This window comes from Molothrus aeneus, chromosome 5 (genome assembly GCF_037042795.1).
Source record: "Molothrus aeneus isolate 106 chromosome 5, BPBGC_Maene_1.0, whole genome shotgun sequence".
Classification (NCBI taxonomy): Eukaryota; Metazoa; Chordata; class Aves; order Passeriformes; family Icteridae; genus Molothrus; species Molothrus aeneus.
Window position 1 is genome coordinate 37657999 of NC_089650.1, and position 18597 is coordinate 37676595.

The 18597-nt window shown below is 38.6% G+C and overlaps 1 protein-coding gene across 2 annotated transcripts in view; it reads right to left on the reverse strand.

Annotated features, from left to right (window-relative positions):
* Positions 1 to 17764, reverse strand: part of MON2 (MON2 homolog, regulator of endosome-to-Golgi trafficking) — a 66887-nt gene extending 49123 nt beyond the window's left edge. Inside the window, exons 1-3 of one of the 2 annotated variants that reach the window (XM_066550205.1) lie at positions 17602 to 17764; positions 4591 to 4654; positions 536 to 663 (exon numbers count right to left, since the gene is read on the reverse strand). In XM_066550205.1, coding sequence (XP_066406302.1) covers positions 536 to 663; positions 4591 to 4654; positions 17602 to 17712 — 303 coding nt within the window. In that variant the 5' untranslated portion in view covers positions 17713 to 17764. The remainder of the gene's footprint in view (positions 1 to 535; positions 664 to 4590; positions 4655 to 17601) is intronic. The other variant, XM_066550204.1, reaches the window with a different exon arrangement.
* Positions 17765 to 18597: the final 833 nt, after the last annotated feature.

Sequence of the window (18597 nt, forward strand, 5' to 3'; positions counted from 1 at the left end):
ATGGAAGACACAGTAAAAAATTATTTTACCCTCAGAATTCACTAATGTAAAATTAGTGTAATTTTACATTATGCAAGCACAACTGAAGGTGTATTTTAACAGCATTATTTTCATCAGCTTCCTAACACACTATCATGACATTTATTGCTGCAGAAAATGTGCATCCATTTTACCTTATTGTTAAAAATAAAATGTAACAAAAGCACAAAAATGTTATTGCACAGAGTATATTTGTGGATGCACAAGGTTCATTACATGTTCAGTTATTGCAGTGGAAGAATGTGAACTAAATGAGCTGGTTTCAATTTTCATGGATTTCCTTCTAGAGGTTACTAATATTGCCTCACCTTTTTATTTAGTAATGTAAAAGGTTTTCTTTTAAATTACTGAAAAATAGATATAAGTAAAATATTTTGTGGACTATGTTCATTATAATATAAAGAGCCTCCTCCTAAAACAACTCATTCACCTTCCATTTGAGGTCTATATTTTTCACTCTGAAATATTTCTGCTTTTGTATAAAGATCGATCTTACCTCTGAAACAACTTCATGAGACATGAGCCTCTGTATGGCTGCTAGACACAGCTGAGTGATCTTTGGTTCTTTTGTTCCACAGCCCATCAGAAAAGGCTGAACCACCTCTGAACTGTTCTCTTTCAATGCTTTCAAAGAGAAATATGGAAGCAGTCAATGCTTAATACTTTGAAAAATACAATGCAAAAACTGTTAACCACACCTATTAATAAAAGCAATCTCTAGTTTTGGAAATTTGGGATTTACACGTGGAACAAGGGAAAAGCCAAGTGAAGACGGACACTAGACTGACACAGCTCACTTCCACAATTACCCTGGTCAAGACTCAAATTCCAAGCACCTTCTCCCTTACACACTCAAGTGACTTTCCAAATCCAAAACGTCCACTTAAGAGTCCATGTGGTTAGCAAGAAGGTGTAAGGTTCTGCCACCCCCAGGGCTTTCCCTGGCCTTGCCCCAGGAACCAGGCTCAGGCTGGTAGCACTGTCCTTCTGCTCTGCGTCACCTCAGCACCTAATGCAGGAGCAACCCACTCTGGCACAGAGCAACATCCCAAAGCACAGGGCAGGAAGGGGAAGAGAAAACTGCCACTGACAAAACAGGAAGAGAGAGACTAGACTGTATCCTGGGTACGTTCACCTGGCTGTGAATTTGTCAAATGCTGTTTTAGTGATAAAGGGTAGCTTCTTAAAATGGACTTTTGCCAGGAGAAAACTAGTTCCCACAAACTTCTCTCCTTTTTTTTGGTTTGGTTTTTTGTTTTGTTTTTTTGTTAAGGAGAAAAAGCTTCATAATGAATATAACATTCTACACTGCATATAAAACAGTTTTTTTTTCCATAAAAGTAATTCAAGAAATCTGACATAATAAAATTTTAGACTATGAAAATACCAAAAATATGAAAGGAAAGCATGTCTCTGACTGATGAGTGGTTTTCCATTTGCAGGTATGTTTGCTGATTCATGCAAACTTCTAAGATTTTAGCTGCTCATCACCATTTCAGATACTAAAAATTTCCTCACAGTTGAAAGTTCAATGTCTGTTCTTACACTGAATGTCATACACTGTGTTTTAGTCTATGTGTAATAGAAGAAATGTATTCATGAAAAGTTTCGCATGCTTTTCAGAGGACAGCAGTTACCACAAACAAAAAATACATTCTCACATAAAAATGCAAACATGATCTATACTACTAAGCATCACTACAACTAATTTGGAAAAAAAATGAAACAAGATGAAACTACAAAAAAATATTTCAGTGATATTCTCCAACTGAAACACTAACTGACTCAGAAGTTTCTACAAAAAGAAATGGATGCCAACTTTCTATAAGATAATAGTTCTGCCATGGTGATATCAACACACAGTCCAGTTTCATCAGCCTCTTCAGAGCCAGCGCAGGCTCAATGTCCAGTTGACATTTCTGAACTACCACTAAATTCTAACCATTAAGCAGAAAAAAGCAAGCAAAAAGATACTACAAAACATTTATCCTTAATATGAAACTTGAGATACAGTTCTGAAAGGTTAAAATGGCATGAGTTAATAAATAACAAGACAAAGAACAAATTTAGCCTTTTACAATACATTCTTCTATAATCCATTAAAAGCAACACTCTCACAACAGAATCTATATAAGTATTTTTAGTTAATGAATCTGAAAAATAAATGTTTTGTAGACCTCCTTTGGTACATATCTGGTTTTACAGCAATCAGGCAGAGTTGTTCCTTATTCAGAGGATCTGGAGCTAAATGCTGATAACCCCTTCCAACTCAGAATATTCTGTGATCATGTGTTTCTGTGGCTGTATTAGCTTCAGTCTTAAAATGCACAATAAATTTCTTATTCCCAGGTCTGCCTCCATTTTGCTGCCTATTTATAGCAGAATATATTAAAAAGAAATCTACCTTACTGAATCATAACAAATGAGAAGTTTTTGGGAAGTATAACTTACCTATTCATTTCATCAGCAAGATTATAATTGCAATTTTTTAGAAGAACTCCTAAACCATAAGTTTTTGCACAGCTCAAAGCCACATGGAAATAATTTCTCAAATTTATCTCCTGTGATAAAAGGCTTTCTCCTCCTCTGGAATTTCTCAAATTCTTATAAATAAATAATAAAGCATGTACACACTGCCAAGAATGAAGACTTTGAAACAGCTCAACTTAACTTTTCAAAGAGAAAGAGAGAAGTTAGATCAATGACCCCAAAGTTCTGGCAGGTTAAACATATCCCACCAAAAATAACAAAGATTTTAAGATTTTAATAAAGATTTTAAGCCTGCATCTATTTTCCTAAAAATTATAATCCTACACAATGAAACGCTTCAAGAAAGCACCAGATTAGCTTATTCAAAACAATCTGATACATTTGTTCTTATCTATGTTAGTGAAATGACAGTTTACATCAAGATATTAAAAAATCATATCCTGATCAAAATATTTATTTGTATTACTAGAATGTCTTGTAGATGCTCTTAAATAATCTAGCAGTCAAAATGTATCCACTAAATTCCACAATTACATTGTAGCATTTTGCAGCTTTATTATTACAAAGTGATATATATAATTTTTCTTCAAAAGACTTTAAATATTAGATAGACAATCTCTTGACACTACCTTATGTATAAGATTAGCTTTTAATTGATACCTCAAAAAACACAAAAGTTCATAAAGAATTGAGTCTGTTTAGTGACATTAGGCTTTAACTGTGGAATGTTAGGATAATGTGCAGGCAAATTACATTTTCCCAGTACAAAACTGTGGAACAGAGGAAGAAAAAGTTATTATCCTATTAGCAAAGATTAACTAATCAAAATAACTTTTAGGACCTGCTGGTTTCCCACACCTCTTAACAACAAATCTGCACAGGTTTTTTGAATGAAATAAATACTAAGTACATTCCAGTTCGAACTTTCCAAGAGTAAATAATTTTAAAAATTTTACCAACTAAGAGAAAGTGTTCCCTCAAAAAGATGAAAGCAAAGACTGCCCATCCATGACTACATTTAATGATCTTTCCTATCTCTTCCCTTTGAAAACTAAAAAACAGAGAACTTTGCAGGATAGTTTTAGAAACTAGCTTTCTAAAATAAAAACTTCTTTATGCAGTAATATGTTGACAGCTTCCAAAATGGCTAACTACTGCTTTCCCTTTTTCATTTGTGTATTTTGATATAGCTGACATTACCTGGCATACTTTTCCCACTTATGTCAGCATACATGACAGCAGTAAAAACAAAGAAAATAAACAAATAAAAAAGAGGCATTAAAGTGAAATACTGAGGAGTGGGTCTGTTAATACAAATAATCCTAGAAAATGCCTCCTTAACAATACCTGATTTACATATCTCAAAAGTAGATATGGTTTTGCAGCTATTTCACCGGACTTGCCAAACATTTCTAGCATTTCAAGGATTTTGACTACATCTGGGGTAGACACTCAAGTATTGATGCAGGGACATTCAAATCCAGCCAAGGGCTTTACCAGCAACTGACAAGAAGCCAACTTTATAAAGCTGAAGACAGTCAGGAGATATTGTTTAAGCACTTACAAATCTGCATCTCACAAGATACGTCCCATCTCTTAAGGCATTGGAACATCTTAAATTGAATGACCTTGTCTCAGATAAAGATGGATTTTTGCCTGCCAGTTACAAGTCCCAAAGGCTGGACTAATACATAGATGTGGATCATACTGCAGAACTCCACACAGAGCACTCAACCACAATGGCTAAAACACTGAGAATGTAGGGCCTGAGTATTTCATGGTACTTTTCTAAGTGGATGATTACTTTTGTAGAGCATCAACTGAAAATGGAGCCCTTCCTCAGCATCCTAATAGCACTAACAAGAAACAAGTAGTGTTAAAAAATTTCTATGCTTGTATACTTTCTACACTGGATTTTTTGCTAGGTGCCCAAAAGTAAAGCATCAACAATACAGCACACACTAAAAGATGTGTAGCATTATTAGACATATCCAAAACATATTTTTAACATTTTGATCTGTAACTCAGCTTTATTCTTCCTACTGCACAGCAAATAATTACCTGCCAAAATATCTGTGTTTCGTGCAGCTATTGTTTTCACTTTTATTATTCCTGATTCAGCAGCCTGGAAGAAAAGAAAACAAGTAGTTTAGATGCTATATCATACATCAATATCTGCAAAGAAATAAAAAATATTGTAGATAAATAAAAAGGTATAGTCTCTGATAAAGAAATGCATTTGCAGTGGTTTCTGCCAGCAGAGTTAATGCAGAAGTGAAATTTTTGTGGTTGCTGGAATTCCTTTCTAGAATTCCACAGGAAGAGTTATATTCAGAATTTTTAGAAATCATGATTCTCATTGTATTACTTTCCAGTCTTATGAATGGAAAAAAAAATCACTAGTAAGCACAAACATTGTTACAGTCTCTAGACAGTTTCAAATTACAAGTAGAAAAATGAAACCCATCTTCCCCCTGGATTTTGGCTCCCAAATGTCCTATACAAATGACCCCATGGCAATGCTGCAAAGGTGACTTTCTAACAATACTTTCTGCTCTTCCCAGCTGCCATACAGAGCACAGCACCAGCTCCTCTTTCCCTTTCCCCCAGGTATGACTTGGCAGAGCAGCAATATCATCCTCTCCCCTCTTCCACTCCTCCAGCAGGGCCAGGGCTGCCCAGCCCAGCCCAGCCAGGGCATCACACATGGCCCCAAGGGAACAGCAACTCCCTCTCCAGTGCCCACAAACACTTCCCTGCAGAAATCACTCAAGTCGTGCTCTCTAATAGAAATCAAGCCAAACTGGAAACATAACACTGAAGCTTTGCATTTCAAGACCATGACTTCTGAAAGCTTTGTGTACAAAACAAAAAAGATATATTCTACATTGTGCTTTTCCGGTTTTTAAATTGAATTAATACACTATAAGCCTCTGGAAAGAATTAAACAAATCAAAATAAATGGTTTTCCCAAATGACTGGATGCAAATTGCTGGAAAATACTGTTCTGCAAATTTGAAAGCACACTTCCCCTTTTATTTTAGCTTTGTATTTCTGTGCACTTTCCACACTACACATCACTATTTTTCCTCTGATACTACTATTTTAAGATGTGTGCTGTCATCACATAAAACAGATTAGAGAAGCAAAGAAACAGTGTCATCAGAAATATGAAAATGATATTACATGAAGTTTTACCAAGTGTTAATATTCCCTCTCCATCAGAACATTATTCCAAAAAGGTTTCATAGAAAGTCAGGTTAAGGTGACTGTATAAATTCACAATTAAATATTTAAATTAAGAGTTGACATACATATTTCTCAAAATAGCGAAATGAGAAATGCAAAGCTGAGGGGTTTTTGTTTGGTTGTTTTTTTAAAAAAAATTATTTCCCAAAACAATATAGGAAGACTAAACACTGCCTTAAAACTCTGGAGATTTATTTAAATTTTTCTGAACACAGTTTTGTACTTTAAAAATGAAGTCAATAATATTCACAGTGCCTGATTAACAATACAACATGTTCAAATGAGCACAAAGCAACATGAACATATGTATTTTGCATAACTAAAATAAGGCATGCCAAATGCAGCTCTTATTTATTTTAATCATATTAACTTAATGTGTTGAACTTCTTGTCATAACACTTTGTTTCTATTAATTAATATGAAGGATTTGTCACAGTCCAACTTCAATCATCTTTAAATGAAAACTAATCACAATTACTAATGGCAATTGATTTCTGTCTTGCCAGGAGTAACAAACTCATTTTGATTCCAAGAAATAATAAGCCTTCACATAGTAGTGGCATTCACGAACACCATGCACTTTGCACAAAAATTTTCCAACATAATGGCTCTCAGTTTTTTCCATGCTGGCTTTATATAAAATAATATATATTAAAAAAAAAAAAAGTAAAACAAAACAACTGCTGAATATAAGCATTCTTCTCCATGAGATACAGAAATTTGTATGATCATCTGCATGATGCTATGGTTTCTATTCTGAATCCCAGTTAAAAATGTTTACAGTTAAAAACTAATTACACCACATGCACCCTACAAAATACTCTATTGTATATGTAAAAGAGACAACATATTAACACTATAAAAATATACCTCAGTTGATCACAAATAGCCAAAAGAAAACATGATAACTACAAACAGTTCTAATCTGTATACATTAATGTAAAAGTGTGCTGGGATTGCATCAGTTTAAGTGGCAAATTAAAAGATATATCCCATAGCTTTTAAGTTTACAAATTTACCTCAATTACTATAGCAGTTTGCAGGACACTGTCACATGAGAACAGGATCTTATAAAGCACTAATCAAGGAGAGAGCATTATCTTGTGTGTATTTATGGGTACAAATATGAAAATTTACTTTCACATAAATATAAGCCACAAAGTTTTTTAATCAATCACCAATTTTAGCTGTAACATACCAGCTTTCCTTAGCACCACAACTCATAGTAGCCTAACAATCAAGTCAGTTCTCTCTTTATTTTGAAAAGAAGAAAATATACATGTAATTCCTGAAACTTAACAAAGCTTAAATGTATTTAAAACCTTCAGCCAATTAGATTTCCAATTCTGCTGCCTTAATAATTGTGAAATGAACTGATATAAAATGTCTCAAACACACACATGCCATTACTGAGTTTTGGTTCATGTTTCTCCTGAAGCAACTGCAGCATCCAGTCTGGGAAGGTGAAATATTGACAAAGAAGAGAAATTGACTCTCAGTGAAAGCACATATTCAAGTCAATCTCTTCCAGTACTTTGACCTGATTTTAATCAAACAGTCAATAAAATTCAGTAAAATTCAACAAGACCCTCTAAACTCAAACACTTGCCCCGTCATCTTTCTGCTTCCTTGGAAATTACCAAGAATTTGCTAATTACATGGAAATCACCCTTCACAGAAATCAAAGTAAGGCAAAGAGACAACCTATGTAGCAAAAAAAAAAAAAAAAAAAAAAATTAAAAAATCAGGAGAGTGCAGTTTCAAGCAGACTGAAAAGGAGTCTGTGCATAACATCTATCTTCTGGCCTGAAAGTTCCTCTCTGAATGTACAATCTGACAACAACATTCACAGCTGCCTTACAGCCAGAGGTTCTCTGCATATGAGAGACCACAACGTGGAGATGCATAGAGACTTCCAAACACAGCTTCAGGAGCTTCTCAGATCCAAAACTCCTACCCTCCTAACGGACTTCTCAGTCTTCAGCTGAAACAGAGAAAACTTTCAGCCGTCCTGTCATCAGATATGCTGTGACCATCTTCCCAATTTTTGGAAACTTTTACTTTGTTTAGGATCTAAAGCACTTATTGGGTAAGAGAGGCAGATAATATCCACTCAGGCAATCAGGAAGGAAAGATTTAACACATCCTCAAGCAAAACCAACATTTACCAACATCCAGGTAACATTCATGAGCTAAATTTTTCCACATTACATATATTTAAAGATCTATAACTCAAAAATCACATATGAAGGTATTAGGATAACTGGGATATTCAATTCTTCATGAATTCAACATGACAGAAAGGCAAGCCATCCACACCATGAGCGGTAAGTGGATCTAGAAAGCACCAGTTCTTCAAATCTGTCTGCTGGGACATTGTGGAAGCTCCTAAATCCAGCTGCAGTAGGCAATCTACATTAACTAAAGATACCACTTGAGCTAACTCCATGATCACCATAACATTACCCTGCAGCCCAAGAACAGGACTTATCTTGGCAGTACAAAGAATAATGGCATGGCATATGCTTGAACATTTAACATTAATAGAGGTACATCTTGGACCTCTACTGCAATGCATACAGACAGGCAAGTGAAGGACCAGAGGCATCAACTGGGATGTGATCTGACAGTACATCAGGTGCTCTGCAGTAATCTCTATGGATTTGTCATTCATTACTCTGGAGTAAACATGAAAGCACTACCCTTCTTTTACTGAAAAATAATAACACAGTTAACAGCTTTTCCTAAGGGAAAGATGGCACAAAATTTGAATCTAAAGTGAGAAAAAGTAATTGTTGTCTCTGCCATAGCAATCATTTCTTTAAAAGTTTCAAACGATTTTTAAAGAAGTTTAAAAAGGATAAACATGCTGATCTTCAAAGGAATTTGTATCTAACAATTAGGAACAAAGTCAACACCTTTTTGACTTTATTAACCAAAAAAATATATATTCCCATAAGGATATTTAATGCAACAATCAAACATGTACTAATTTCTACTAAGGATTGATCTAACATCAAGAATCTTTTTGTATGAATTTCTAAATGTGATAGCATGGTTACCAAAGGTTAATAAAACCAAGAATTTTCACTGCTAGTGCTCTTGAATGACCATTTGTGTTTTCATTGTACATTAGAGCAAATTGCTATCTCTAGAGACACTAAAATTGTTTTAACATTTGAAGTCCTTAGCACACAGGTTATTGATTTCTCTATTCTCAAAAGAAAAGCATTCAGAAAGAATGATTTTTATTGGTATTTACATTACATTGTTTGCCAACCTTTTATTAAGACTGGATGAGAGTAATATGTTACCTGTAGTCACTTCCATATCTATTACATGAAATAAAAAGAGCATTTTTTTTCTATCCATGACTGTCTGCTTTTCCAACTGGGACACTAACCCTATATCCAACAGTTTAGATAAGAGGTCCTCCTGTCTAAAGTAGAGTTTCACTTCATTGTTATTCTGGCTTGCTGTGCAAAAGCACATTCTGGACCATTACTATACTGCTAAGCAATTGCTTAAAAAGAACACACAAAAAACTCCTCACTAAATCAGTCTCATGAAAGCACTCAAGTGTACCACATTTCTGTGAAAAAGCACTGTACTTGCCTCCTGTATTTTTGTCTTCCTCCCCCTGAGTACAACCCCTGCTTTGACCCTTCTCTTTTATATATACTCATTTTACATGTAATTTAAACTGGCAAAATGCCAGTCTTGATCTGACATTGCTGTGCACTCACAGGGGTTTATTACACTGAACAATTTATCATTTTGTTACAAAATTATCATAAATTAGAAAAAAAAAGCTTTAACAGATTTTATCATACACTTTCTTCTCCAGCTGAAGATTTAAGATATTGCAGTTTATGTTTTTTCAAAAACACACAACCTTGTTCATTTCCAGCCTTAGTGCAACTATATTAGTTGCTCTCATATTCAGAGCGCTCAGTCACACTTAACAGGAATGACTACTCCTCTGGCCCATTAATCTTCTGAAATTGTCAGTTTGCAGTACCAGTAGCCAATTCAGAATGCTGAAGGTTAACCATCACTAATGCCAGAATTGCCAGCTGCTGCCTCTGGAGATGCCTCACTTGACGTGAACATAGAGATATTCAAATAGAAATACTTACTACCACAAGTTTTCATTTGACAGTCAAAATACTACACCTCAGCTGGAAAGAGCATCACATATAAATTAAGAGATCCAATCACAAGGCATAACATAAACCAACTCATTACTGAACTGCACTAATGTAGACAGAAAGGCAAAAAAGCTAACACCTGAAAGAGAAGAAACACAAGCCACATAGCAACAAATTTTAAGTTCTTCTTCTCTCTTCAACAGAGAGAGCAAGGATGTACCTCATATGTTGTACTGTATTCTGTGTAAATTATATGGATACCTAAATAGTATGTAAAATACATTATACATGGTATCTCTCAGGATAAGGATATCTCTTAAGATACCCTTACACTACATAGGTACTTAATGTATATAACACCTTATATACATGTATATATCTAATGCATATAATACATTAGATACCTATGCAGCATAAGGATGTTCTGAGAGAGCCCGTGTCCAGCATTAAGAGATTTCTGAGTGATCCATTCAGATACTACACAACTGATTTTAAACCACTGAAACAGAGCACTTGCACTTGAAATGTAGTTACATACTTTTGACACAACAATTATCATTCTATGTTAAAAATAAAACAACACCCTGTTTCAGAGCTTCGGGAGACATACACTTGAAGTTCAAACTAATGTTGCCTTCAGCTTCCCTAGCACAACAGATGGGACCAGGCAACTTTTGAGGATTTGCCACAAGTACTATATTCAGTCAGCAATGTCCATTTGCCAGACACCTGGTAAAGGGAAACAACAGTTCACAGTTTAGGCACTAGTTGAGAACTGGAGTCACCAAGGATTTCCAACTTCTGCTGCAAGTTTCCTGTATAATATTCAAGAAACCATGGGAGGCAGATGAGAATTAAATCAGAGATTAAGATGCACAAATTTAAATATTTAGACTCCCATTACAATGGAGATTGTCTCTCCTGAATGCCCCTTAATTCTTAAAGCCTCTCCTTAAGCTAATTCAGCTGACCCACTAGCAGGGGCTCAATGCAGAGGTCTAAGCTTAGGCCTCTGTATCCAAGACAACTACACGCAGACACCAGAAGACCCAAGCTCTTCTGGACCAGAGGCTGGAAGCCAAGGAGGAAACATTATTGAATCTCAAGTGGCAATGCAGAACACCCAGTGTGTAGGTGTTCTGCACAATCAATGAAGCTCGGACACCCAACATCAGGCAACTTTATCCTGCACTGAAAAGTGTAACTTGGAAAGCAGAAAGACAGACCAATATAGTGAAAGTTTTACCAATTTTCTTCATTCATTACATTTCAAGGCATTACATGATGAAGAAGCTTGACCTGTGTGCCTTATGTGAATCACTTCAGAACAAGTGACATTTCTATTCACAGACTAAAATGCTCACATGAAACTTATGATTTACAATGGACCACGAAGCTTAGAACACATCTGAATAGATGATTTCCCCTGTAACTGTAAGAATTTACTTTTAAAAACATAATTTTGAAAAAATACTACTGTATAAAGGTCAATATTAAATAAAAATCACTGCAAAATTAATGGACTCCAAACATGAAGCTAGCAGACACAGCAAATGGTAAAGATCAGAAATTATAAAAGAAACTAAAAAAGATATTAGGATTACTGGTTTCAAGTTACCAGTTCAGCTATGGGCTGGCAACTCAAGAATGCTACAGAGTAATCTCCAGTCACATGCACATAACACATGCTTTAGTGCAAGCTGCCTAAGTATGACAACATACATTTTACAGAGCATTGTTTCTCTATTTCGAAAGAACCCTTAAAACACATTTAAGTGAATACCCATTAAAAAAAAACCAACCAACAAACAAAACCCTCTAGTTCTCATCCTTTTAATGTTGTGAAGACCTGAAAATAAACCTGGAAAGTTCAGTGTAGGTTGAATTCCCTGTGGGCCATAGTGTCAGAATTACTTAAACCATTTTATTCAAAAAATAAAGCAAGAAACCCAAAAACTTGGTTACTCCTACAGAAAATGGTTTATCTCTTCTTTCCTAGGATCATTTGGCTCATCCTTTTACCACTAAAGTAGCATGAATGCACAGCACTCAGAAACTATTCAATGCTAGAAGTACATCAAGTGACTCAGATGCTCATATCACAAGACAGCTCAGCATGTAATTTCTTTCTTAGCCTTCTGCAGTATGTCGACTGCCCTATATTCAACAAAATTTCTAAAATATTATCACCATTACAGAACAAACAGCTAACAAATATTCACACGTTTTAACTGTTCCTTCCAGTTGCATTAGGAGTCCTAATGATCACTTTGACATTACACACTAAATTAACTGATCTGTATCTTTTTAATGAGTGTTTACCTTTTGCAATTCATCCTCATATTTAGTTTCACACAGCTACCCAATGACATCAGAGGTTCTCTAAAAAGAACAAGCTTCCCAATTACATTAGCTTTAAAATGTGTTTGGCATATCATTCCTCAACAAGAATGATTTAACCCAGGGGACTGAACTGTCATATATGTCACTCAATGCAAACAAGACTGGACCCTAAAGGAAGAAATGCAGAATAATGCTCATCTTCACACAACACAACACACAGCCTCTCAGTAAGGGCAAATCCCATCTCTTGCCTCAGGCTAGTCCACACCACATCTACTGTAATTAAATAATTCAAAGTTTGCTTTGTCCAGAAATCACTCAAATCCTACCTTTTTAACTTTTACCCCATGAGCTTTGTAAGACTACTTGCCTGCAAGAAGAGTTACTTATAAAAGAAGAAAAAGTAAGTCTGCAAAATTGGATTATATTCTTTTTCCTAGATACAGCAAATTACAATACAGTTTCAAAAAGATGTCTATGTGCCAAAGGTGCACAACTCAAGTAGCTAAGTAAAAGCAATACTGCTCCTTCAAACAAGGATTGGGTAAAGAAACAGCACAGTGAGGCTACCAAAAGCTTTCTTCCAAGAGACTCAAGAGAGCACTTCTATTGATCAAAATATTCAAAGCTAATTCTGTGATGCTCTTCCAGTGGAGGCAAGTCAAATACAACCTTTTTTCCAGCCCTATTACAGCAACAAACACCCTAAAACATACAAGCACCTGCAACCCGTTACACAGCTCTCAAGAAAAGGGCAAGCCCTGGCCCAGGCCAAGCTGATCCTGCCAAGGGATGATGCAGTAGTCCCTGTCTGCCCCAACACTGCCAGCCCTCTGCCTTCCCCTCTCCTACCAGCAGAAATGTGCCTGAAACTGTGCAGGGAGCTGGATAAGAGTTATTTTTGTTTGTTTGTTTGTTTTTGGTTTGTTTGTGGGTTTTTTTGGTGGTATTTTTTAAACTCATTTTGCTTTTACTGCTATTTAAAAGTCAAGAAAAGACTTGAGAACTTGAGACAACACAGAGCATACAAGCCACAAGCCTACAAGAAAGTTGCGACTGCTTGATTGGATCTGTGTAAACAACAAGGATTTACATACAACTGGAATTCAGGCTGCAAGAAACTTTTGGGTATACTTATTTCTCATTTTAACTCCATTACTTCTGCCAATTATAAGTATTTTCCCCTTGTATTTCTAAGTTTTTTAATGCAGTGGAATTATCTAACCAAATCAGATGCAGTTTACTGAGCAGTATTTTCATTCTGTAATAAGAAACAGCAGGTAAACCTATTTAGGACAGTAAACCATCTTCAATTCAGTGATAAGAGAAAATTCTTACTCCAGTTCACTAAGGAGAGCACCACAAGCTTTCCCCAAATGCAGCACACAATACCAAAACTCCAGTCAAAACAGTTTATAAAGCTCTGTGTGTGCAGCATGCAATTCAGTGCAGCATAAGCAGCATTGCAATACTCTATAGTACAGAGCAAATCTCAGAGCCCACTGTATTAAAAATTATGTGTTAATGATCAAGTAGTATTGTTTTCTAGGGGAAACACCAGATTATTTGAGATAACATCAACAGGACTGATGCCTCTACCAAAGACTGTTTCATCCTCTGTAATTGCAAGCTCCAAAAGACAGTGTTTTATTTACATTTTCCCTGAGAGCTTCTATCCCATCCATGGCTGGCATCTACTTTTCTAATTGGGCAACAGAAATACATCATGGAAATACAAACATATTTTCCAGCAATGTCATTATTTGCATGTCTGCCAGTATAAACAGGTTTGGTATATCAGAGACATAGTCACCATATCCCCTCTTGGTCATAGTGTATAGCATTCATGCCTAGTACACTTCTGTAGTCACTGCTGATCTGAGGAAGTATCAAACATAAAAAACATCTAGCAACAAAGAGAAATGGGCTTCAACTGTAATAGTAACTGGTATTCTCCACACCCTTTAGAAAAATAAGTCTGTTATGTTATTTAAACCCCAAACATTGTCAGCAATACAATTTCAGGTTCTTTCTGCAGCTCCTATTTTTAAAGCCTTAAATGGCATAACCTAGGAAAATCCTACTTTGGTATTATTTGTTAACATAGAGCACAGACAACATATGGATACTTTGGAGCCAACATCCTGTTATTTCTCAGTTAAAAGCTCTAACTAAGGGGAAGGAAGTTGGCCATATTTGTGTCCAAGTTTAACAATGGGAGAAACTCACTAATTTGAACATTTCTTAACAGATTATTGAAGTCAGCAAAAACCTCAGACTCTACAGCTTTAAGTTACTGGACTTAAAACTACAAAATTTTCACGTGAACATGACCTACTAAGAAAACTTTACAGACTCACAGTAACAGAAAAAATGAAATTAAAGTCCTCAAAACATTGAAGAGTTCAAGTTCCATTTTCAATAAGGTTTCATTAAGAACTCACTTCTACTTTCTAATTGAGTATAAGATCTAGATCCCATGGTTGGTTGTCCCCTTCTCTTCTGTATACAAACCCCACCCTAATCCTCCTCCTCCAAAAGAACTCCACTAAACTTCTTCAGCTGTGTCATATACATGCCTGTTCAAAGAATCATTTAATATTGTTTTGGTGTCTCTGAACCTAAGAGATTCTGCATAATTTTGTAATAACATATGCCTTAGAAAGGTGTTTAGAGAGTGAAAACTAAACCCCTTTTAATAAAACAGGCTCTATTTTTCTGATCATACAACTGGTCTAAATCCTTACAGTACTCGTTAAAGAATTTACTCAGGTTAATCATCTGAGCAAAAACCAGAACTGAGAAGTACATTACTACTTTTATCACAGCAAACCCATCAGCTAAATTCACTTTGTAGAATTTTAATACTATTAATATAAAAACAAAAAAAAACCAAAAATAGAACAGACAGTTCATTTTACAAGTGGCTGAAGATAACAACTGTGAGCAAAATCTTTGACTATGTCAGACACTAGAAAGATTAGGAAAAACAGTTTACCTTTATAAAGTACCTATCAAATCTAACAACTTTGATAGACATCTCATAACTATGAATCTGGGACTAGGAGTTTTTCAATAGTTTTATCCCAGTATGGTAAGCTCAGTAAGTGACATGAAAGCATACAGATCAACTGCAATACAAACTCATAAATTACAATGCATGTGGGAGAGTTTAGTTACACTGCAAGTTAAAAAGTGAGCTCGTAAGAATCTGTTTTTAAAAGCCAGTATTTAAACATGGTTTAAAAAAGTGGTGCTGTTTCAAGTCAGTAAGAAGAATATGCCATTCCTCTGATCATTCTAGCCAAATCTAATCACGATCAGACCAAAAGAATGCAATTAAAATATCTCTTTAAGCAGCTGAGATTTGACAAAAAAAGGACACCCATTTTCTTTAAAAAAACTAGAACAAAAAAGGGCTTCCAGAAGTGAGGAAGTAAGATCGTTTCCTGCAACTGTATCATGCATCCTACTGTAAGACTGCTTTCACCTCAGACTCTTTGTAAGAGCACACAACTCCCAGCAGAAAGTCCCACCTCCTCATAAACATCTTCCAGTACTATTCCAATAAACCTATCCAAATCCCAAACAATTGTGAAAAAGTTTTTTAAGTGCTTTTAATGAAGAAAGCTATACAAATTGCTGTCAATTTAAAGTGAACAACACAAAGGTTGAGCTTACACAAGAATATGATAAACATGCTGAACAAGTATGAAGTACACGCAGTAGTTACTCTAATATTCAGCCATGGCAAACTTAATGAAGCATTACTAAAAATACTAGCTTATGAACGACACTGCCCAAGTCCTTTGGAGATCTCGAGGAAAGTAAATGTTAACACAGTGGGGAAACTTGTTCAGAGACGAAACAAGAGTCACACAGTAATAGACAGAAGGGAGTGCAAGCAGCACTCCCATCTCCCTTCAAACACACAGAAGTTTCTGTTCTACTGACTGCAGTTTTTTCTTATTTACATGTGACCACACACAATTCGTCAGGACTGATTGTAACTTGCTCTCGTTTTTCTGTGACCACACAAAATTTCACATAACACACCAGCATTCCTCTGTAAACTAAAATAGTACACAACATTCTCTGCTACAGTGTGTCACCTCATGTCTTTCCAAACAAGCACAGTCATTAGCTTCAATTCAGCTGTTAAAGTGTATATTACTTTGTACAACATTAAATATTATATCGCTTAATTGGAACTTAAGTCACATAACACATGCAATGCCTTTCTCAGATGCTTCTGGGGCTGCATCTTAATCTGACCTGATTGTTTCATATTTTTCTTACCGCTATTTCATAGAAAACTTTTTTAAAGGGGAAGCAGCAAACTGCTGATAGGGAGAAAGTTAAACTAACTCTATAAAAACAACGGAAAAACATATGGTTAAAAAGTATATTTTAAGTTAGCAAGAAAAATTCGGATTCCTCTTCAATTAAAATAATCCTGTTCACCAAGATTACTGAGGTCTCAGGCTGCACAGCATAAAGTCACGTTTCAAAACCAAAACACACAGTCCTACTGTAATGAGTATATTAAAGGATTTCTTAAGAAGAGGAAAAAAAAAAGTAACCCAAACTTCTGTGTCTCCCAGGCTTCCTCAGTTGTGCCCACACCGTTGGAAAGCCACACAACCCCAAAACGACGCGGTAGCGATGACGAGCGACCGCCACAGCTCCCACCGGCAGTCACGGGTGTGCAATGCTGAGGAGTAAGGCACCGGGGCCGGGCACCACAGCCTTCGACACAGGGGCAAGGCACAGACCCGAGGGGAGACCTGAGGGGTCCCCGGCTCCCACGGCAGCCGCAGAGCCGGCCGGGGCTGAGCACGGCCCTCCTCGGCCGCAGCCCGCCCGGCGGGCTCCCCGCTCGCTCGGGGCGGCCAAGCCCCAGCGCCGAGCTCGCCTCGGGCGAGTTCCGCTCGCTCCGTGGTGCCGAGACAGCCAAGCCGAACTTTGTGTTTTCCCCCCAGGGCGCCGAGGGGCCGCCCCCGCTTCGCCCGTCGACAGCCGGTCTGTCCGCCAGCCCCGAGGGGCACAGCCCGGCCCACGGCCCCCGCCTCGGCAGCGCACTGACAACAGCAGCCACAGAACACGCGACAGGCACAGGCACATCTGGGCACAGCCACATCTGGGCACAGCCCGCGGCCGTGGAGGTCGGAGCTCACCGGGCACGGCACCGGGCTGGGTACCGGAGCATGGGCTCGCCGGCAGCTCCGCTCCGGCCCGGCCCCGGGGCCAGAGAGGCCCCTCCGGAACGGCGTCCGCCGTCCAGCTCAGCCCAGCACGGCCCGGCCTGATTCGGCTCAGCGCCACTCACCTCCTTGACGGGGGGGAATTTTTTCCGGCACTCTAGACTCAGGCCCCGCAGGTCCCCCTGCATGTTTTCCAGCAGCTTCTTCACGGCCTCGGGGCTGCTGGTCCCGGCCATGGCGCCGCCGGGCCGGCCCCGGGCCGGGCGCTGTTCCGAGCGGGCAGGGGCAGCGCCTGTCGCTCCGCGGCCCCGGCCGACACGTCTGCGCCCCGCACCGGAACCCTCCGGCCCCGGCCGCGTCCCCTCCCCGCTCCGCGTCCCCCCCGCTCCCACAATCCCGGGCGCCGGCAGCTTCCGCACACACGGCCGGGGGCGGGGAGAGCGGCGGCCGCCGGCTGGGAGGGAGGAAGGCAGGGAGGGAGGGACGGAGGCGGCACCCGGAGCCGTCCTGCCGGGCTGGGCCGGGCGCGGCCCGGGGAGCGGGTCTCTTTCCCCGGGGTCCTTTCCCCGCAGTGTTACTGGGTCGGCGTGAAGGGGCAGGAGAGGCGCCGGGACCTGGCCGAGGGCGGGGAGCTGCCGTGGGGAGGGGACAAACTGCGGCGTTCGCGAAGGGTCACTGAGGAAGGAGGTGGCGAAGCTCTCTGGGCTTCAGCAGCCGCCAGCCCCGCCGAGCGGCCCCAGGGGTCGGTCCCCTGTGGCCAAGTCCGGCTCTCAGGAGCGTCTGATTTAAAAAAGCAAAAAGCGAGGTACACTGCTTTTCTTTAGAATCCTGAAGTTCTTGCTTTCTTTCCAATGCGAGTGAGTGTGCTCTGAAACATAGATTGCCCGGAGAGTTTGCGGAGTCTCCCTCGCCAGAGATTCAAGAACCGTTTTGATACAATTCTGTGCAATGTGCTCTGGGGTGACCCTACTTGAGCACGGAGATCGGACGAGATGACCCAAAGTGGTCCTTTCAGCCTTGCCCGTCGTTCTGTGGTTCTTCAGCAGGAGTGAAGCTTTGTGCCCTTCTCGGCCCCTGGGCGTGCGCAGCGCTCCATGGTCTCCTCCAAGCAAAGCGAGGGT